Below are 21,431 nucleotides of genomic sequence, written 5' to 3'. Positions count from 1 at the left end.
GGAAATGTGTACGTTGTGGGTAGCACTTAATATTCTAAATATGCGGTTCCCCACACATACATTTAATAGCATAACTATCAAAATTCCAATAGTTTTATTCAAATCACATAATGTCTTGATTTGAAAAGGTAAGACTAGCTAATATTTTTGAAGAATGATGAAAGAGGCCAAGTAGTGACAGATATTAAAAAGATATTATAAAGCTACAATAATTTAAAGATTGCTGGGCTGGCCCAGAAATGCTAAATCAATGGGACAGATTTAACTGACCCTAACAGAGCTGCAAGAGGAAGCAGCAATGTTCAGTTTGTCCCTGTCCCTATGTTTTTTGCAACACTTTATCCTTTCCAGATTAAATGCCTTAGATTTTCTAAACATCTGGAGAAGTAAGCTGGGCTGGCATCATTAAGCCCATTTATCTGAAGAGCAAATGAAAGGCCATGAGGATGGAGCAACTTGTTCAGGGCAACCTGGCCAGTTCCTGGAAGAGGACCTACCCCAGGTCAGGACTCTGGATCCCAGCATGGGGTTGTCTAATGGCTCTTTGGCACCATCATGATGACCTCATAGAAATCCATGATGTCAGGCCATGTGGGAGCTGTGCCTCAGTGTTCCCATCTGGAGCAATTTCTTGGGCTGATGGAGCAGGAAGGAGGTAGGAAGAGGGGTGAGCCTCCTCACCCCCTACCCTGCATAGAGGGGAGCCCAGGAAGAGGGCATGCTCCCAGAGACACCAGGCTAAAGGCCAAGAAGTTGTTTACATATCAACAAATACGTTTTTATTGAGTGTCCACTACATCCCAGGCACTGGCAGGCCCTGGGCAGCAACCACACCCATGTAGGATCTTCCTTGCTTTCCCCTCTGCCTCCCCGCTGCCTCCAGCACATCCCAAGAGGCAATGTGGTCTATTGCTAGAAATACTGCATAGAACATTCATCACTGATGGTCTGAAGTTCTGGTCCTGGTTCTGGCACAATTTGATTCTGGGGCTATAGTTTTACTTCCCTTGGGGGGTGATTCCGTCACCTGTTGGGAAGAAAGATCCCCCTTTCCAACCTAGCTCACAGTGGGCCTGTGGGCCTGTGGGCCAAAGCTGCTCACCACCTGCTTATGTACATTCTACATAGGAAGCATGGATTTTACACTTTCAAATGGTTGGGCGGGGGGGAGGGAATCTAAAGAACAATGATATATTTTTTTTAAATATATTTTATTGATATTTTACAGAGAGGAAGGGAGAGGGATAGAGAGCCAGAAACATCGATGAGAGAGAAACATCGATCAGCTGCCTCCTGCACACCCCCCACTGGGGATGTGCCCGCAACCACAGTACATGCCCTTGACCGGAATCGAACCTGGGACCCTTGAGTCCGCAGGCCGACGCTCCATCCACTGAGCCAAACCGGTTTCGGCAAGAACAATGATATTTTACAACGTGTGAAAATTACATGACATTCCAGTTTCAGTGTCCATAAGCTTTACTGGAACACAGCCACGGAATCATCCACAGCTGCTTTCCTCCTGCAAAGGTCAGGCAGGTGTGACAGAGACCAAGTGGCCCCCAAGCCTAAAATATTTACTACCTGGCTGTTACAGGTGGCCTAGAACATTAGAACAATGTACCAGAAGTCGCTTTATACTGGGAGAGACATATAGGTGACTAAATCTGGCCATGGAGAGTGGGCCAGTGATGGTCTGGCAGGGAAGGAAAACCCAACTTTCTGAGTTGATGGATCTCAAGAACTGGATTGGATGTTCTATCAGACTGTTACCTGAGATGGCAAGGAAAGCCAGGGGGCTGCCCAATGAGAGGGAAGGGAGGGAGGCAATGCCCATCTAGCCAGTTACATGGACCAAACCTACATTACAGCCCCCCCCCACTACCTCCACCCTCAGGCATCACAGCCACCCCACCCTCACCCTCAGGCATCACAGCCCTCCCCACTCCCACCCTCAGGCATCACAGCCACCCCACCCTCACCCTCAGGCATCACAGCCACCCCACCCTCAGCCCTCATTCCAACACTATCTTAGTGGCAGGCATGACCTGTCCTTCTTCCCCTCCAGCCCCACTCACGTGCTCTCATTGTTCATGTCGGTTATGTCTACTCTGTCCAGGAACCATCCTGCTTTGTTGCCCGCGTTGTCATGGCGAATCCGAATCTTGGTCAGGGCCCCCAGTTCAATGGCACAGACAGTGAAAGTGTCTGTCTGGGAAGGGCCAGGGTAGCACTCAGAGGGTAGTACCCACCCCACCTTGCATCAGCTTCACCATCCCAGGATCTGAGGCTGCTGTGAGACCCAAACCAGCAAGAGGCACATGGATTTATGTTGTGGGATGTGTGTTTGGCGGGTGGGGTGGCGGGGGGAGGAGGAGAGTGGGGGGGAAGGGGGGTTGAACTGCTGCTTGGATATGTGCTGTGTGGGTACATGTGTGCATAAACTCCTTCAGCTACACATTTTAATTAAGTACCTGCTAGGAGCCAAAGTGTAAATCCAAAGTGATTTACAGAAACAGAAGTATTGGACTTGCTCCCTATTGAGGTGGGAAGATTGAATGTGGATGAGTGTATGTATGTGCACTGGAGGAAGCAGGAGACAGACAACACTAAGTGAATGGGGTCTTCTTAGCTATCATTTTTTAAACTCTTTAATCCCAGATCATAGTGGCCATAATTTCTTCAAGAAAACTACTGAAACAGAAATAAACCATGATCCTTAAGTCATGGGAAGGGAGAAATACCAGGGCTCTCTGAAATAAATCAGTGATGAGGCTGAAAGTATTTTAATGAATTTGATTTCTTTCTTTCTTCCTCTGTGTGGATGATGGAACCTGAGGATGAAGTCTCCTCTAAGGCTTAGAATGGGGGCAGGAATGGGAAAGGTAAGATGAGGGACAGTCTTCTGGCCAGAAGATATTGTGCAATTTCTAAGGACAAAGGTGGCAGCTGTATTATTCATGCTTTCCCACTATACAAGGAAGGGGGGGGGGTGCATTTCTTTCAAGCTAAAAGTTTTTGTGACTTCAGAATACAGTTCTCAGCGAGTCTTTCAAGGCCCTCATTTCCCCACCCCTTAGGTTGGTTTCATCAAGCTTCCCAGAGGCAGCGCCCACCACGGCTCAGCCTTAACCACAGCCCTGCAGGAAGACTCTTTCTGAGTATCCTCAGACTGGCCTTCCACATCTCTACCTCACATCTTTGTCATGAGGTCCTGTCTTCGGAGAGCACCTCTCACTGACATCTTTGGACATCTACACCATACTCATCCACCAAGGCCTTTTACATCTCTCCTTCCCACCAAGTGTCCCTCAAAGCACCATCTTATGGTCACGCTTCCTTCCTGAACCCCTGCTCCACCCTCTTAGCACTGAGTGTCTGCTACCCATGCTATCTCCAGTGAGTTCCTGTGGGGTCATGGAGCTGGACCCCCACCTATGCCTTTCTTATGTTCCCCATCGAAAGCGTTGGTTCTTACAAAGGAGGCACTGCCACAACACCTGGTTGGGCTGAACAAAGCTCACTCCTGGACCCGGCAGTCACTGTGGGTAGAGGGGCTTGGGAACCACCAGAGGGCTCCTTCTGTCTGAGTCCTAATCACCTGCCCAATGGCCAGAAAGCCCATACCCTACCTGCCCGGGCTGGAACTTGCTGGACTTGTCTGAATTCCTCAGGGGACGCTCCCCTGTGTCCCCGTACTCCTCGCCATAGATGGTCAGGAAGACGTTGGCACTGGTGCCAGCCTTGGGAACATTCCCTGTGATAACCTGGACCTGGTAGGTGTTGGCTGGAGACAGAGAAAGACACAGCATTGAGGACACACGGGCCTCTGAGTGGGCCTGAGGCTCAGTCTCTTGGGTCCAGGTAGATGGTGTAAGCTAGAAGTGACTACAGATACCTCCACATCTACACTAACCTGGAACGGAATTTGCCCTTCCTCTCCACCCAGGACTTTTTTTTTTTCCTATAAATCCCAAGAAGTCATAGTCTTGGGAAAACTCACCCTGAGCAGCCCTCCTACTTTATGTCCCCAACACTGAGTTATATCAGGACTCCTCTAAGTCAACCACTCCTGAGAGCCCTGGGACAAACGCAATGCAAACCCCAGACGGGAACTGTCCATGGTGGCATTTAAGACACATGTCAGGAGAGCTATTTGGGTGCCCACCTATGGGGTGCTTCCATGTGAGAGGAGAGCTAGGCACCTCCCCCTCCCTGGGCTCCCTTGGGTGGGGGGAGGACTGTCTGACCCCTGCTCAGGCTTACGCTTAGGACCCGACCGGCCAGAGGGCACCAGCTCCACGACAATTTCATTGTCCTCCTTGCCCCTGGCCAGCCAGCGGTTGACATCGAACTTGTATTCCTCAATCACCTCCTGCATCCCCGGCCCAAACTCCTCCTCTTCCTCCTCCTCCTCAGATGACTCCTCCTCCTCCTCTTCAGACGAGGACTCCTCCGATGAGGACTCCTCCTCCTCATCCCCCTCATCCTCCTCGTCACTGCCCTTCTTCTTCTTCTTCTTCCTCTGCAGCTTGGCTTTCAGCCGCTCCTTCTTGAGCAGCTGCTGAAGCTTGTCCTTCTCCTTCTTCTTCCGGGCTTCCTCCTCGGGTGTGAGCTCCACCTCCTGCACCAGCAGGTGCCGCAGCCACAGCATGTCCACGAACCAGCCGGGCGAGAAGCCCTCGCCCGTGTGCCCCAGTCGGATCTTGAAGACCTCCCCCACGTCAACTGCCTCCAGCTGTGCAAAGAGGGGAGCGGTGGCTGGGGTGGCCCCTGGTGTCCTCCCACCTCCCATGCAGAGCCAGGCACAGGCTTGGTGCAGAGTCACAGATGGAGAGTCCCAGGCCTCAAAGCTCAGAGCTTCCACCAGCTCCCTCTCTCCTACACACCCAGCCTTGTTTCTTGGCCCACCTTCCAGGACCTCTCGCAAGCCCCACCCTCCACCCAAATTTTCTTCTAAACCCCTGTGATGGTCAAGATGATCTGATCTCCCTGCTTCTTCTCTTCTTTTTTCTTCTCTCTCTCTCTCTCTCTCTCTCTCTCTCTCTCTCTCTCTCTCTCCCCCACACACACCCCTACTTAGGGGATGGGCTCTGGACCTGCTTAGTCCCTTCCTCAGCACCTTGAATTTCCTCTCCAGTGTTTCCCAGGTCACAGTGTCCATGTGATCAACCTCCCCAGGAAGGCCCACTTCTGGTCCCCTCTCCCCAACTGTCTGCCAGCTGTGATGCATCTGCCTCACCCAGCCGGTCGGTCTGCATCCAGAAGATGTACCGCTCTGTCACATCTCCATGACTGGTCAGTTTCCCAAACACTTTCCCTGACATTGACTATTTTGATCCTTCCAGGGACTGTGAAGCAGGCCAGGCAGGCATTATAAAGCTAGGTTTGAACTGGTGGAAAATCTGAGGTTCAGAGAGGTCCAAGGCTAGAGCTGCTGCCTCTTCACCGGTGCATGGCGGGGCTGGACTCAGTGAGGCTTGTGTCACACGAACACACACAGAACACCAGCCTGATCATGCTCCCTACACACACACACACACACACACACACACACACACACACACGTCTCATATCAAAATTCTATATGTTCCCCAATGAGCATCTTTCTCTCCTGCCAACAATATGCCCATAACCTCATCTCTTTTCTCCTCTACTCAAAGGGGAGTGCTGAGGCCAAGGGCACTCAAAGCACAACCAGGAGACCCCAGGCCTCCCAGTATCCTGCCTGGGAAGCATGGCCCTACCCTCGGGCCCACAGAGCTGTGGAATCAGAGGCCACCGGGCTGGGAAACGATGGGACTAGTGCCATATTTTGCTAAATTAGATTTATCTATTCCCATGGTTCTCAGAATTGGCAGCACATTAGTATCACTAGTTGAGCTTTTCAAAGAATCCCCATAAATTTCTCATTTAACTGATTGGGGTATGGACCAGTTTTTCCTTAAAGCTCCCCAAGTGATTCTAATAAGAAGCCAGAGTCCAACCCCTTCATTTCCAGGCATCCCCTGGGCCCTCGGTTGGCACGTCTGCTGCCTTCCCCACACACACCTGGAACGTGTCCTTGGATGCCCGCTCAAAGACTTTCGAGCGGCTGGAGAGGAAGAGCACCTCCGTCTTGCCATTCTCACCATAGATCTGTATGTAGACTCGGGCAGTGGTGTTTGCGCCGCCCACATCTCCTGTCCAAACCTCAACCTCGTAGTGGACCACTGGGTGGGCATGCGGGGGAGAAATGGGACATTAGGTAATCGCAGCAATAGCAATGATGGCAACAAAAATATTCCCCAGGCCTGTGCCATGTGTCTGGTGCTTCACAGGCATTATCTCATCTAATCTCATCAATGTCATGTGTAGATACTATCATCCCCATTTTACAGGTGGACAAACTGAGGCATAGAGGAATTGAGTAGGTGTCAGGAGTGGCAAACCCAATCGATCAGACTCCAACACCCAGTCGCCCACTGCACCACATGCGTCCTCTGGCACTAGGAATGCGGAGTAGTCAATACAGGGTTGGCACTCTCTGCTGTGCGCCTCCCCTGGGCACAACACCACGAGGCAGAAAGAAGCAAGGCTGTTTGTTTGTTTCTTTTTTTCAGTAAAGGACAAAGAGTTGAAATTACAATTTTTATTTAAATATATGTACCTCTCAGGTGATAACAACATATACATTCAAGGAGAGAAAGTTATCTATATTTTAAAAGTTAAAGGAGTAATTTATCAAACTGTTAAAGGATGGAAATGTGTTACAGATCCGCACCACTAGAGGGCGCTTCCCAGTGGCGCGCCAAATGCCTTCAGAGCTATGAGGCCATATTTTTTCAGTGACTATTTTAAGACTTGCCCTTTCAGCAATGCTGTAAGACAATATCATGACTTTTTTTTTGCAAGTAAAGACTTATTTTCAACAAGAGGAGGATCTTCCATTACCATGGCAATGTGAGAAATTGGAGGCTGAAAGCAAGAGGACTAGCTGCAAGTCTAAAGAAGCTGAACTAGAAATACCAGGCTCAGCTGGGAGTGAGGGTGGTCTAGCACTTGGATAACAGGGGATACAGTAAAAGCTGGCATTCTGAATGAAGAGGACTCCCAACCCCAGTCCGACCCTGGGTTCTCAGAAAAATAAGCAGCCAGGATGATACAAAATTAGGTCAGATAAAAATGAGCAATCAAAGAACAAGCTATTGGAAATTAGCATGTGGTAGCTGGAATGAAGTATTCCACAACAGGATATAGTCAAGAACAACTCTGAAGAACAAAAGGACATTTCCAAAGAACAAAATGACAAATATAAGGGTAAGAAAATCAGAGGAAGTCCAATATCTTACTAAGAGTTCAGTTCTAATGAAAACAGAGGAAACAGAGAATTGGCAATTGTCAAAGAACTAATACAAAAAAGCCTCCAAACTCAAAAATGCTTCTGGATGGAAGGAGCCCATGAGTTCTAAGAACCATGGATGAAACTAAATCACAAAAGGCAGTGAAGACATTATAGTTTCAGAATGCCAGAGATAAAAATAGGATCCTAGAAGGTTTTAGAGAGGAAAAGAAACCCTAAGGGGTTGGATCACAGAATGGCATCAGACTTTTCAGTTAGAACACAGGGAGCTAGAAGATAGTAGAAAAATTCCTCTAAATTCTAAGGGGAAAAGAAGTTCAACTCAGAATTCTATAGCAAGCCAAACTATTTATCAATTACGAGAACAGATGAAAGACATTTGTAGACATGCAAGGTCTCACCATTTCTCTTCCATGTACCTTTTTCTCCGGAAGCTACTAGTAGAGAATGTGTTCTACTGAAATGAGGAAATAAATCAAAGAAGAGGAAGATGTGAAATCCAGGAAATGGGACAAGAAAAAAAAAGAAAGGAGGAATTTCCAAAAAAATGGCAAAAAGGGAAGTCCCAAAAGGACAGCTTTGTGGCAGCCTAGTGAGCAGGGCAGAGGTTCCAAAAGAAATGTCTTAAGACGGAGATTAGGGGAGAAGGAGGTAGAGAGGAAATCAACAGAATTCCTGTGGGTTTGAACACATGCACTAATCTTTAGTTCTGTTAGAGTCATGGTGATAAGATGGTATTGTGGGAGAACTGTGTCTCCCCAGATTCATATGTGGAAGCCCTAATCCCTAGTATCTTGAAGCCCTAATCCCTAGTATCTCAGAATGTGACTGCATTTGGAGACAGAGCCTTTAAAGAGGTGATTAAGTTAAAATGGGGCCATTGGGGTGGAGCCCAATGCAATATAACTGGTGTCTTGATAAGAGGAGATTAGGACAGACTTGCTCATGCAGAGGAAAGACCATGTGAACACAAAGTGAGAAAGCAGCCATTTGCAAGGCAAGGAGAAAGGCCTCACAAGAAACCCAACCTAGTCACACCTTGATCTTGGACTGCTGGCCTCCAGAACTATGAGAAAATACATTTTTGTTGTTTAAGCCACCTAGTCTGTGGTATTTTGTTACAGCAGTCCTAGCACATTTATATAGATAGGTGGATATACATATGGGTATGTAGAAATGCAGACAGGTATATAGAAAACTATGCAAGTGAAAAAGCAAAGCTATCACTAAACTCCAGGAAAAAAAAAAACACAGAAAGTTGTATACAAGATGGAATGCAACCATCGTATAGTAGGTATCTCAGCAGTGAATAATATTTGCATAGTCATAATAATGTAAAAATTGAATTTTGACTTAATTTTATTGAGGGCTGGAAGGAGGGAAAGTGTGTAGGTGCATACACACACACTTACACATGCACATGTGTTAAAAGAGCGAAATCCTCCTTTTCTGGAGTAGGAAGTCAATAGTTAATGTCTATGATTGAAAAAAACCCAAGAAGTTGATAAAGCACATTATTTAAAATATGGAGATACATTTCAGGAGAAAAAGCTAAAGTAACTGAAAAGTTGTTACCTCTGAAGAAGGGGGCTGGGGCAGGGGGAAGGGAACCACTGAGTTTTTACCTTTCTGTTGTTAACTAGTATCTGTATTACTCTGTTGGAAATCACATTCTAATTCATAAAAAGAAGGAAGGAGTTGATTCTTCACACTGGTGGGTACCATTACAAAACATGTGTATGTGACCCGGCGCTCAAGGAACCTGTAGGTTAGTTGGGGACAGAAAATGCACACACGGAAAGACACAAAGGGTTCTGGAAAAGAGAGGTGAGTTTGTATTGGGGCTCCTCTCAGGGAAGCTTCCTGTGGTGCACTTGTTTCAGGGTAGATGTAGAAACGCAGAGGTAAGGAACGTGAGGAAACACAGGTTTTGGTCCCACTGTCTTCCTGACCCTCTCGATAATCTCTTGCTTCTCTGAGCCCCACCATGACCTATGGCTCTTGCATTATGTGCAATGGTTGGCCAGGTCACCTTGAACTTCACCTTCATTCACAGATGTCACCACCCTGTCCATAAAGGCCCCACTCCCATGCCATTTTTCATCACAACTCTTACTTGGTCATATATATTTATTGTTTGTCTCTCCTGGTGGAATATGAAATCCATGAGGATAGAATTTTATCTGTTTTGCTCATGGCTGCCCCCACAGAACCTAGGGCAGTGCTGGCTCAGAGAAACATCCTATATACTAAAAGGGTAATATGCAAATTGACTCTAACAGCAGAACTACTGGAATGCCCAGTAGCTATGATGCACACTGACTACCAGGAGGCAGATGCTCAATGCAGGAGCTGCCCCCCGGTGGTCAGTGCACTCCAGCAGGGGGACTCCGCTCAGCCACAAGCCAGGCTGACAGCTGCAAGCACAGTGGCGGGAGCCTCTTCCACCTCCTCAGCAGCACTAAGGTTGTCCCACTGCACCTTAGGCCCATTCCCCCTAAGCCATCTGTTGGACATCCCCCGAGGGCTCCTGGGCTACCAGAGGGATGTGTGACTGCCAGCTTAGGCCCGATCCCCCAGGAAGCGGGCCTAGCCAGCAGGTGGACATCCTCCAAGGTTGTCCTGGACTGTGAGAGGACGCAGGCCGGGCTGAGAGACCCACCCCCTCCTCCTAGTGCATGAATTTTCGTGCACCAGGCCTCTAGTTACATATTATAAATGAATGAACAAACAGCTTTATCTCCTCAGCCAGTCTTCCCAGGGGAAGACATGGACTACGTCCTCCTGTCCACAGGGCTGAGAATGTACATTTCTTTTAAAGTCACATGCTAACTTTGGCCCAGAACAAAGTGCTTCATCCTTTGACTCCTCAGTTTCCCCATCTGTACAATGAGCCCTCCTCCCTCTGGACACATGGTACCAGGGGAAGCTCCCATTTTCTCCCCTCACTCTTCCCCTTGGAGACAAGACCTAAGTTGCCCCACGGTCGGTCTTCCAACCCCACCACCCCAGCCCACAGGGGAATGATGTTGCCATCCCACCCCTGGCCCCTCCATACATTTCTGGATCTCCACGACCTCGCTGGGATAGAGCTCCACCTGCAGGCGCCCGTCAGCCTGGTTCTTGTCCAGCCAGCGGTTGGCAGGGAAGGTGTACTGCTTGCCTTGGCGGGGCACGCGGATCTGCACACTGGCCAGGAACCAGCTGGCGCCCATGCCCATGCCATCATGCCCGATCAGCAGCCGGTTGATCTGGAAGGAAACCCAGGTTGCGGGTAAGCAAGGAGCCGGTGCCCAGAAACCTCCATGCCTCCATCCCTACCTCCCCAAACACCTGCACAAACTGTGACTCAACCCCAGTTCCTCAGGAGAGGGAGGCTAAGCAGGAGGAGGCTGGGCCCTGGGCTTGTCCACCAGCAGCCAGCTGGGGGTGAGGGCACCACTTCTCCTGCCCAGAATCTCTGCTCCCTCTGTAGTCCAGCTCACCTCCATGGGGTGTTGTGAGAAGCAAGTGGGGAAACAGGTGTGGCATGAACTTTGAAAGCTCTGGTGTGGCGGGTACTTGATACACACTTAAAAATAATGTGGTGGCTTCGCAAGAAAGCAAACAGTCACAATGTTAACCATCTGTTCCTGGTAGCCATGTCACTGATGTGGCTTTGACTTGTTTTAAACATGTACTGATGTATGTGTGTCTGCATTTCCTTTCTGACATATCCATCCTGTAGGTGACAGACTATGTGGACAGCCTCTCAGGGGGCTGTCATTTGTGTCCAATTCCTCCTCCACTCTTGTTCTGGGAACGTTTCCTCTTTCCAGTAGCACTCAGTACTTCCCTGGCTTTGCTATTTTACATTGTAATTGTCACATCTTTGCCCACAGGCAACATAGATGATCGTGTTACCATCCTTATATATACATGGCTCTTCAGTGTTCAAATTGCTTTTACGTTTTTTTGAAATGTTGTTTACTGGGCAATTCTAACATTAGATGGAATTATAAGACAGCCTTTGAGGTCCCTTCCAGCCCCCTAGATTCTCCCTGTGAAGGTTTGGAGAGTTGATGTTAGCTAGGAGTCTGGTGCCAAAACACCAGATTTAGAAAATTGCCCATGTCAGCCCTGACCTTACTGTTATGGGTACTCAGTGTCTCTTTGCAGCTGATCTACAGTCACTAAATACATGCATTCCATCCCCAAAGAGACGCTGAAAGCTTCACCACTGTTCACATATCTGCTGCTGTTCTAGGTCATAGCAGGAAAACAACGTACCTCATTAACCCCCACGTGGGCATTTTTTTCCTTCAAAATAAGTTCATCCTTGTGTACATGAGTGGCGTGTGTGTGTGTGTGTGTGTGTGTGTGTGTGTGTGTACCCATGGTCAGATAGATATATGCAGGGGGATGGGTGAGATGATGTCATGTGGTCCTGGGAAGGAGACTTACAGTTCCGATGTTCAGGGTCTCGAGGGTAAACTCGTCCACGCGGCCACGTTCAAAATAGTCCTTCAGGTTGTTGTCAGAGACAAGAAGGTCTTGCTTGATGGTGTCAGATTTATCGCCATAGAGCTTGATGAAGACTGTGGAATCGGTGCTGGCCCCAGGGACATCCCCTGTCTTCAAGCTGATATGATAGCGGTAGTCTGAATAATGCAAGGCAGGAAAAAAGGGGGTTAATGCAGGGCCAGCAGGAGGCAGCGTGGGGCAGGAGGGGGGTCTGCAACCAGGGGTGGGCTCTTGCTCTCTCTAAGTAGTGCTGTGACTTGGGACAGGGATCCCTTCATCCCTGTGGGGTCCCCTCACCTATAACAGTGGAATTCTACTACCTGCTCGACCTGCCCCACCAAGTGTGAATGTGCGAGGAACAGCAACGCAGGCAACACTAACGTGTAAGAGGCAAAGGATGGAAAGCAACTTCTCATCTGATGGATGAGGAACCTGAGGCCAAGGGAGCATCGACCCCTTCGTACATTATATGCACAGCATTACTGCTAAGTATTCTGACCTCGGCTTTATAAGTGAGGATTTGGAGCCTCAGAAGCTTATGTGTTTGGCTCAAGAAGTCAATAGCTGGCCAGTAGCCAGCCAGGAGTGAAGTCCTAATGTGGACTTAATGTGGACATGAAGCCCCTGTTCTTAAGTGGGACACGATGCTGGGGTTACTCTATTTTCATCCAGAAAGGTTTGCATCATCTGTGCACAAGGGAGGACAAAGCGTCTAGGAAAAGGAGAAAGAACCCTTTTTAGCTTTAGTGCTATTGCTTCCATTACTCTAATCAAGAGAGGTCCAAATGCACTCAGGGCCCCACCCGCAAGGCCACAAAGAGCCTGTGCACAGCACAGACAGACAGATTTCCAGATCCTCCCTTGGAGCCCCTTCCTCTCCACCCTCCCGGTGCCGCCTCCGTGGAATGAAGTGAGGAGCACATGCTTTCTCCAGGGCTGGCTTCTGTGTAGCCAAGGGAGGGCGCCTGTTGCACCCACGGCCCAGCCAGCACCTGGCCATCAGGACAACTTACTTTTCAGTGTTGCATTGCTATCACTGGGCAGCAGCTCTCGGACCAACTGTCCATCATCCTTATCTTTGTCCAACCACCTGGTGGGCAAATGAGGAGCTGTTAGCTCTTTGAGGGGGGCAGGCAGACAACCAACCATCACACAATTTATGCAGAGTCACCAGGGAGGCTAGCACTTTAAACTGAAGCAAAGGAAAATGGTTCCACTAGAGCTAGAACAAAGGATCCCAACCCAGACTGGGAAGGGAGGACTGCCCAGAGGAGGTGATATTTGGCTGAGATGGCAAGGATGACCAGGAGTTATCCAGAGGAAAAGGAGGTACATTCCAGAAGGAACAACATAGTCTGGGATAAGCTGACCAAAGGCCGGTGTGGATGGAATGCAGCGAGTAAAGGGAAGGTGCTGGCTGATGAGCTTGGAAAGGTGGAAGGGTCACTCGATGTGGGACCTTGGCAATTATGGTAAACAAGTTTGTCCTAAACACCATAAACACCTGGGACACGGCTATCATCAAAACAACCACCTTTTTCCTGAGAGCTCACCTTGTGTGTGCACTGTGCTAAGGGCTCTGGGGTGAGGAGAAGACAGAGGAGATAACTGAGACACAGCCCAGCCCTTTGAGGACCTACAGTCTGGTTAAGAAGACAGGGTAGACTGGCAGAGGCACTGAAGACAGGGAGGGATGTTAGATCAAAGTAACTGCAACAGGAATTCAGGGAAAGGAGAAAGGGTCGAGGTGAAGGGGCTTTGATCTGAGTCCTCAAGGGTGGGCGAGATTTGCCAACAAGGAGGACCTGTTGTGGACCCTGAGGGCTGGGGCTGGATAACGGTGAATCATCAACCCGCTACCGTGGGCCATGGACCCAGCTCTCTGCTGGTCGTCGGCCAGCAAAGACACTGGGTGAATTCATCCAAAAAGCGCTGTTCCCTCTGAGCACGGAGACCCACCTGAGAACTCAGACAATCTACAAGCACGGGTTGTCTCGGCCCCAGTACTCAAGATGGTCTGTGATACAGGACAATGGGCAGAAGAGACATCCTTGTTGTTCTGCGGGCAACAAGGAAACCAAGATACTTGCGTCTTGACCAAGTGTGTCTCCATGTGTCTACATAATCTCTTGTAATAGTAATGGTGGCTACATTTTGAAGACTCTAGAGACCTTTGCGATGGACACAAAAGTTTCAGGTGGGAACATCCCAGTGGCCCGCCATGGCTGGGAAACTGCTCTTCCTGGGCTCCTGGGGTGTGTCTGTGTGTGTGTGTGTGTGCGCGCAACTGAGTGCATGTGTGTGCATGAACAGGGAAAGAGCAGTGCATTCACGGCTGGGCTGTCCCAGGGCAGCCCCAGGAGCCTGGGCCAGCCCCAGGGAAGTGAGCTAGGACACGCAGCACCTCGTCCACAGGTGCAAGAGTAGCCTGGACCCGGGACTTGCAAAGACCAGCAATCCTAAGCCTCAAATTAAGCTCACTACGTACACCTCCCAGACGTTGCTACTGGTGAGTGTCAGGGGCCAACTTGACAGCACAAATAAGACCCATGAATATTGCTCTTCGTTTTTAAAATGTCTCTATCAGGAACTTCTAGAAGTCAGTGGGAGCCCAAACTGGCTACAAAAAAAATCCAAATACTTAAGGAAAAAAAGAAAAGAAACTTTACCTCATTGGTAAGCTGGGAAAAGGAAATTAAAACAAAGTAAGGTGTCTTGAAAGATATTAGCAGGCAAGAGATGTGTTGGAAGACTATCCAAATAAAAAATAAACACCTTTGATTTAAAAGTTTGATTCAGCATGTAACTCTCGGTTGAATTCTGAAGTTGTCACATTTCAACATGAAAAAAATGCTGACATCTTAGAACTTAAGCACATATGCTAGCACCACACAGGGACACGGGTGTGCCATCTATCACCTGTGGGGTGGGGATGGGCCTAGCACCATCAGCAGGGCCATCTCTTTCTGCATCCAACTACTTCCCTACACCACTGTTTTGCTCCCTGGTCCTGCTCGTAGGGCTGGGTCTTCCCAGAACTGAGGCCCATAACCTAAGCTGGGAAACTAAAAGCAGGCTGGACCCCATACCTGAGACACGGGAACTCCACATTGTCGCTCTCAGGCTGTCCCTCCTCTCTCACCAGCACCCGGTCCAGGAACCAGCCGCTGCCCCCGCCTATGCCTGTGTGTCTGATCCTCACCCGCCTCACCTTCCGCATGGTGACCGACTCAATGGTGAACTCATCGGCCTTCAGAGGGGGAGGACAGGGAGGACAGTGAGGCCAGTGAGATGGTGTTCTCCTGGGACCCAACACCAAGGGGGGAGACACAGCAAAGCCAGAGCCCCAGCTGGATGGTCCTCGAGCCCGTGGGTGTCAGGCATGTTAGGTCCCCACTCCCTTCACCCGGAGCAAGCCTCTTAGATGGCTCAGTACCAGCCGTCAGCTGTGCTTGGCAGAGCAGATCAGAGCAGATCAGAGCGGGGAGTGGAAATGGTGGTGAGGGTGAGAGCGGGGAGGGGTGGTGGCTCATTGTTGCAACTCACGTTGCCTTTCTGAAACATCTCATCGTTATTCTTGCAGTTGTACAGCAGCCGCTCCCCCGTGTCCCCCACGTCACCATAAAGGCAGAGGTAGACGCTGGCATCTGTCCCGGCACCTCGGAGGTCCCCGGTGCATACGGTCACACGGTGCCGGGCCACTATGGGCAGAGAGAAGGGACACCACTGGCTGACAGCCCCTGCCCCCCCGCACCGGCCCTGCTGCTCCCCACCTCTAAGCATGGCCTCCTCCTTTCCGCCCAGCTCTCCTCTACGCTGACCTTGCTCCTCCCCTGGCTATCAAACCCCATCTCATACCACCCCAGTCCTTGCAAACCTGCAAATCCCTGTCTCAGACAGACCAGAGGCTCCCACTTCCAGTCCATCATCAGAATCCCTGGGAAACATACAAATTCAGGCTCTTGAGGCACACTCCAGGCCTCCTAGGTCTTAGTTTCCAGAGGTGGGACCCCTAAGACTGCCTTGTTTGCAAGCTCCCCGGGGCTGGCATTGCAGTGTTTGGGGACCACATGTCTCATGCCAACGTTTTGGCATTTAATTCCATCCAACCCAGGTCCGCCTCCTTCATGCCTCATTCATGATCTCATTGCACATCACAGCCTCACTTTTCACTTAAAACAATACCTGTTTACTGAACCTGGTAGGTGTGAGGTGCCATAATTAGTACAAGAATTCAGCAGTGAGCAAGACAGATGACTCCTGCTCCCATGGGTGAAAGGGGAAGAGTGGAGAGGAGAGATGAACAGTAAAATCATAAACAAATTATGAGCAGGAAAATGTCTGAGTTACATCTGTAACGAAGATTACATAATGGAGTGATGCTGCAGGGTGCAATGGAGAAATAATTGCCTTGTTTTCAAAGAAAATACTACTGAATGTGAGCAGGCAGGGTATAGTCACTGACCCAGGAGGCAAGAGACCTTGTTCTCTGTCCAACTCTGTCTACGCAATGGAGAATCAGGGTAAGAACTTCCTCAGTTTCCTTGTCTGCATGAGGCTATTTTAAGGGCTCTTGAACACAAATATTCTGTAGCCATACATTTTAATTAAAAGTGAAGAAGAACCACAAAATAGTGCTACTTATGTATAAGGGCTACTAGAACTATGAGTGACATCATTGTCTATATATTCTTTTTTTTAAAAATATATTTTATTGATTTTTTACAGAGAGGAAGGGAGGAGAGGGATAGAGAGTTAGAAACATCGATGAGAGAGAAACATCGATCAGCTGCCTTCTGCACACCTCCTACTGGGGATATGCCCGCAACCAAGGTACATGCCCTTGACCGGAATCGAACCTGGGACCCTTCAGTCCGCAGGCCGACGCTCTATTCACTGAGCCAAACTGGCTAGGGCTGTCTATATATTCTTAACTTTATAATTTTGCAATGCTACTTTACTACTAACAAATTAAGGTCTACCATGAGTATACCAAATAAGTTAATTATATTAAGTGCCAATTCTGATCAATTGCTAATGTCTGCTTGGATGCTATTTGAAGGTTATGAAGCTCATTTCAGACTCAACAGCATAGAATACTGTGATCACTCAGTAATGTCTGCCAAGGAAAAGGACAGGAGATGTTCTGTGTATTTGCCAACATGCTGCTACTGTAACCTAGAGGCAAAATGGCCTCCCTTTACCCCTTTGAATGTGGATACTGGACTCCAGATTAAAAGCTTTGTCCCTCCCCTATTAGCCTTAAATAGAAATAGAGGACCCATCAGGAGCAGCCAAGCATGGCTACCAGATCCACCCTTCCATTTTGGGGAGCATCTTGTACATAATTTGAAGAGGATGTTTCCTTTCATTTCAGAGATGCTCTAGAGCAAGCATGTCAAACTCACATGCCTCGTTTATTTAGAGAAATATTGTTCAGCACAGATTCTTCTCATCCCCTCATAACCAACTGAAAGGCCCATGAATCTCCCCTCCATCCCCCACACCCATCACTACAGAGCTCTGGCACCAGGCCTTGAAGATGGCTCCTTCAAGATGGTCTTGAGGCTGGACCTCTAAATCCTCCCTGGCATTCACAGGGAGCCTGATGATTCGCAGTGGACAAGACTACTAGCTCATTGGTCAGACCCTCATTGGCACATCAAGCAGAGGCTCCACTGCCTCCCCCGGATGGACAGCTGGTGAGCACTTACTGCCCATTATCCTCCGCACTGTTGGGCCCTCTGCAGTCATTTCCCTCACGGTCTCATTGTCATCCTCAAAGGCATCCAGCCAGCGATTGCAGTTGAAGTTATATTTGTCCTTGGTCAGAGTGTTCATCAAGGTCATCTGGAATGAAGTCCTGGGGTGAGCAAGTGGGTGTACCAAAGATATTTATCCATGCCCTGTGGTCCTCGTGCTGCTATCTGATCTCAAGGAGGCCAAGGCCATTACCTAGAGATGACTCTTGTGGAAGGTAGAGTGCCAGTTTAATACATATCCTTTGGGTCCTCTGAGACCTACATTTGCCTAGCAGTCAGGTGCTGGGGCAGAATGCAAGGTAAGACTGCACACCTGAGCATTTTCTTAGTCTATTTTATAAGTCTGCACCACATCAGGAAGTCCCTGTGTGCTGTGTCCAAATTCATGTCTCACTGTAACCCTTTCCCACCCTCACTACAAAAATATACAAAGCAAATTGATGTGACAGGCTCATCAGAAAGGGACCATTCTGGCTCCTCTCCCAACCATCTCCCAACCCCCAAGATGGTGCAGCTCACCTTTTCTAAATGCCATCCAGAGCCAGGAGTCATTCCATCATGCCATGCCCGAACCTTGTAAAACCTGCCGAGATCCGGGAGCTCAAACTACAGTGAGAAATAACAAGGTTTGAGTGGGCACAACCAAGTGAAATGTGTTTATCCTCATAGCTGACCCCCTGCCAAGAGAGAACCTGCTTTGGGCTGTTTCTTTAGCAACAAGGATGGGTTTGCTTCAGTCCACCCTCATATACTGTATTCTCTCATACCCTTGTAACCAGAGGGTGAGGTAGCTATGTACAGCTAGGGTTCAGTCTGAGCTGGTGAAATTGAACAAAAATAACTGACCCACAGTAGGATCCAGACTAAAGAAAATCTTCCAAGCAGTGAACTTCCAGGAACAAAATCCAGATGGCAGCCCTGCAAATTAGTACAAGCCCACAGCCCCCGAGCTCTGCTGGGCATTGAAACAGACAAAAAGATCAATACAGCAGCCATGCCCTTTCCCTGGGGGCTTGCAGGCTAGCCAGGAAGACAAACACAGAAAAAGCAGTGAACTGAGTGGTATAATAGTGGCAGCGGTAGGGTGCTCTGAGAAGAGAGCAGCAGATTACAGAGTATTCTTACCTAAAGGTCAGAGCCGCACTTCTGCTGGCAAAACAAGCCTTGCTCTAGTTATATGTGTATCGATATGGGAAATTTAAAGGTGAATTTCTTTGAAAATGTTCTAAAATTGTCGCTCTCTTAAACTTGCTCCTCACTCTCTAATTCAGTCCAGATCGGGTGGTTTGACACTAACTGGCTTCAGGATCTCTGGGTTCCCGGATGTTCACAACTATTCCACACTTGCCTCTTCCCCCAGGCTTGGTTCTGGACTGTCTGATTCAGATGAAGGGCCAGAGCTAAACCACACCCCATTTAATGCATTTTCCATAGATCAAATTTGGCACTCCTCGTAGGGACCTTTGTGTCTTCACACTTCACCCAACCCTGCCTCATAAAATCAGAATCCCATGACAAATGCCTCTTACGCCCCTTCCTCCTTCCTCCCTCCCACCCTGTCACACTTCTCTCCTACCCTAAACTTCTCAATTATGCCCGGTCTTAACCACTTGTTGTTGGGGTTCAGGAGAATCGCATCCGTCCGCCCCTTCTTCCCATAAATCTGGATGTAGATGGGAGTGTTGGTAGCAGCTTTCTTTAAGTCAGTCGTCCAGACCCACAGGGACCAAGCAAATTCTGCAGAGACAGGTCAAGTTGCACCAAAAACTTTAATAAGCAAAGAGATTTCCATGGTACCGGTGGGGAAGAGGAGCCAATCAAAGGTGATCAGGACTGAAGCACAGGTTATGAATAGGTATGTTCCACTCTCACAAAGCCCATTGTAACAAGTGCCAATTTTAGGCAGCCGGGGATTCCTTGATATTTGAAAGAGGGTGCCTAATGTTCCTTTAATGGAGGAAGCGTAGCCGTGTGTTTTACATAGAGAGAAAGGTTGACTCCACCCACCTATGTCCAGTGCATTCAGAATGCACAGTGTTGAGTCATTCATCTAGTCCACATGGCAGCTTATTCAACTTGGGGACACCAGAGTACCATCCTTGGTGGCAGGTGTGTGGCCTAGACCCTGAAGACCTAAGCTCTCTGGGGGACCCTTATCTTCCTTTCCAGAGTAGAATTGAAAAGTAGAGTGGACCCCCTTGAAGCTTTTGCCCAGTGGTCTGATGCCCTGGCCTTTCCTGCCCCTGCCTGGGGGGATGCCAGGCTCTGAGCCCTTCCACCTACTTTTCAGCCTCTTCTTCCTGAGAGACACCATCTCATAGAGCTGCCTCTCGATCAGCCCATCCATCTTCTTCTCATCCAGCCAGTTGCTGCAAGGGAAGGTCTGCTGAATGCCAGTGAAGGGACACAGAATCACCACCTGGGGGAGCAGACCACACATTTGGACTGGCTTGCAATGCTCAGCAGCCTCCTCAGCCCCACATTTGGGGGTCATCTGCATTAGGACCTTCAAGGAATGTACTTTCTTCCCATTGCTTTTCTCATTTTAGATCAAGAAATACCTCTTCCAAGAAGTCTTCCCAAATAGGTATCATCCATCCTCCAATTTACCAGCCCAAATCTCAAACCTTTTCCTCTAGACTCAATAACCTCTTTACATACTGTATTTCCTTAAGCACATTGTAAAATCTCAATCTGAACCAAAGTAACTTGGATACTAAATTAATTCCCTGTATTTGTCTTATAAAATAAAAAAAGATCAATCGCATGAAAGGTAATTAATATCTGGAATTTAATACAAAAACTAACTGCCCTTTTCTGGACTTGAGCTTCATTCAACCTTTTCTCCTACACCCTCTCCATTTGAACCCGCATTCCAAACTCATGTTTTAGAACATGGAAGTCTTTGTAGCCCAGGCCACTCACACTATAGATGTTCAAAGGAAAGTTCCTGGAACACTCCAAAAATCTTCTATCAACATACACTGAGACAAAACTCATAATACTATATGCTTTTTTGGGAGAGAGAGAGAATTATATCACTGGGGAAGGACACAGAGGAGTTTCAAGAGCATTGAGACTATTCTATTTCTTAAGTTGGGTGGTGGACAAAATTGACTTTGGTTTTATCTCACTTTTGTTATATATATTCTTTAAAGCATGAGTATCCACAATGCAAACATATATTTAAAAATACATGTTGATTGAGAGATTTATAAACTGAAGCAAAATGCCACACCAGGAATCAGGATAGTCTACAACCACCGACTGAGCACATTTGGATCCCCTACTCTGTGTCTGGCCCTTGGATGCATGTACAAAACAGTCCCATTCCTGACCATCCTCAAGACAAGGTGAATGGGCAAGTTACCATCCAAAATGCCCAGTGAAAGGCATTGCCCCCCTTGCTCTGTTACTGACCCAAAGAAAGTAGGAAGCAGGAAGCATGTTAGAGTTAGTTCATATTTAAAAGTTAAAGAAGAGAAGGAGCATCCCTTACCTTCTCACAGTACCAGCCTCTGTTGGCGCCAACATTGGTGTGCCCAATGGAGACCCGGCTAAGGGGGCTGAGGAGGACAGCCAGCTCGATGTGGAAGATGTCTGTGCGGGCACGGTCAAACACACCACCCTCCAGGAAGATTTTTCCACTGTTCTTATTCCCTTTGGCCCCGTACATGACCAAATAGATTTTGGATTTGGTCCCAGCCCCCCGTAAATCCCCAGTGAAGATGGTGACGATGTATGAGATAGCTGGTGTGGAAACAAGAGGGCAAAGAAGAGGGTTCAGTGCTTGCTGGTTACAATATCATGCCCACCTTACCCCT

The 21,431-nt window shown here is 48.5% G+C and overlaps 1 protein-coding gene across 3 annotated transcripts in view; it reads right to left on the bottom strand.

The window, feature by feature from the left end:
• The window catches only part of LOXHD1 (lipoxygenase homology PLAT domains 1), a gene marked incomplete at both ends in the record, with an annotated part of 104,225 nt that overhangs the window by 43,943 nt on the left and 38,851 nt on the right, over positions 1 to 21,431 (bottom strand). For 2 of the 3 annotated variants that reach the window (XM_080684111.1, XM_080684112.1), the window contains 14 exons: positions 2,079 to 2,212; positions 3,633 to 3,787; positions 4,267 to 4,738; positions 6,052 to 6,212; positions 10,401 to 10,593; positions 11,786 to 11,982; positions 12,859 to 12,935; positions 14,935 to 15,095; positions 15,392 to 15,546; positions 17,560 to 17,695; positions 18,127 to 18,213; positions 19,184 to 19,344; positions 19,891 to 20,026; positions 21,107 to 21,357. In XM_080684111.1, the coding sequence (XP_080540237.1) occupies positions 2,079 to 2,212; positions 3,633 to 3,787; positions 4,267 to 4,738; positions 6,052 to 6,212; positions 10,401 to 10,593; positions 11,786 to 11,982; positions 12,859 to 12,935; positions 14,935 to 15,095; positions 15,392 to 15,546; positions 17,560 to 17,695; positions 18,127 to 18,213; positions 19,184 to 19,344; positions 19,891 to 20,026; positions 21,107 to 21,357 (2,476 nt within the window). The remainder of the gene's footprint in view (positions 1 to 2,078; positions 2,213 to 3,632; positions 3,788 to 4,266; positions 4,739 to 6,051; positions 6,213 to 10,400; positions 10,594 to 11,785; positions 11,983 to 12,858; positions 12,936 to 14,934; positions 15,096 to 15,391; positions 15,547 to 17,559; positions 17,696 to 18,126; positions 18,214 to 19,183; positions 19,345 to 19,890; positions 20,027 to 21,106; positions 21,358 to 21,431) is intronic. The other variant, XM_080684113.1, reaches the window with a different exon arrangement.

The sequence above is a fragment of the Plecotus auritus genome (genome assembly GCF_963455305.1).
Source record: "Plecotus auritus genome assembly, chromosome: 8".
Taxonomy (NCBI): domain Eukaryota; kingdom Metazoa; phylum Chordata; class Mammalia; order Chiroptera; family Vespertilionidae; genus Plecotus; species Plecotus auritus.
The sequence above is the reverse complement of the archived record's forward strand: the minus strand, read 5'-3'. Positions and strand labels throughout refer to the sequence as shown.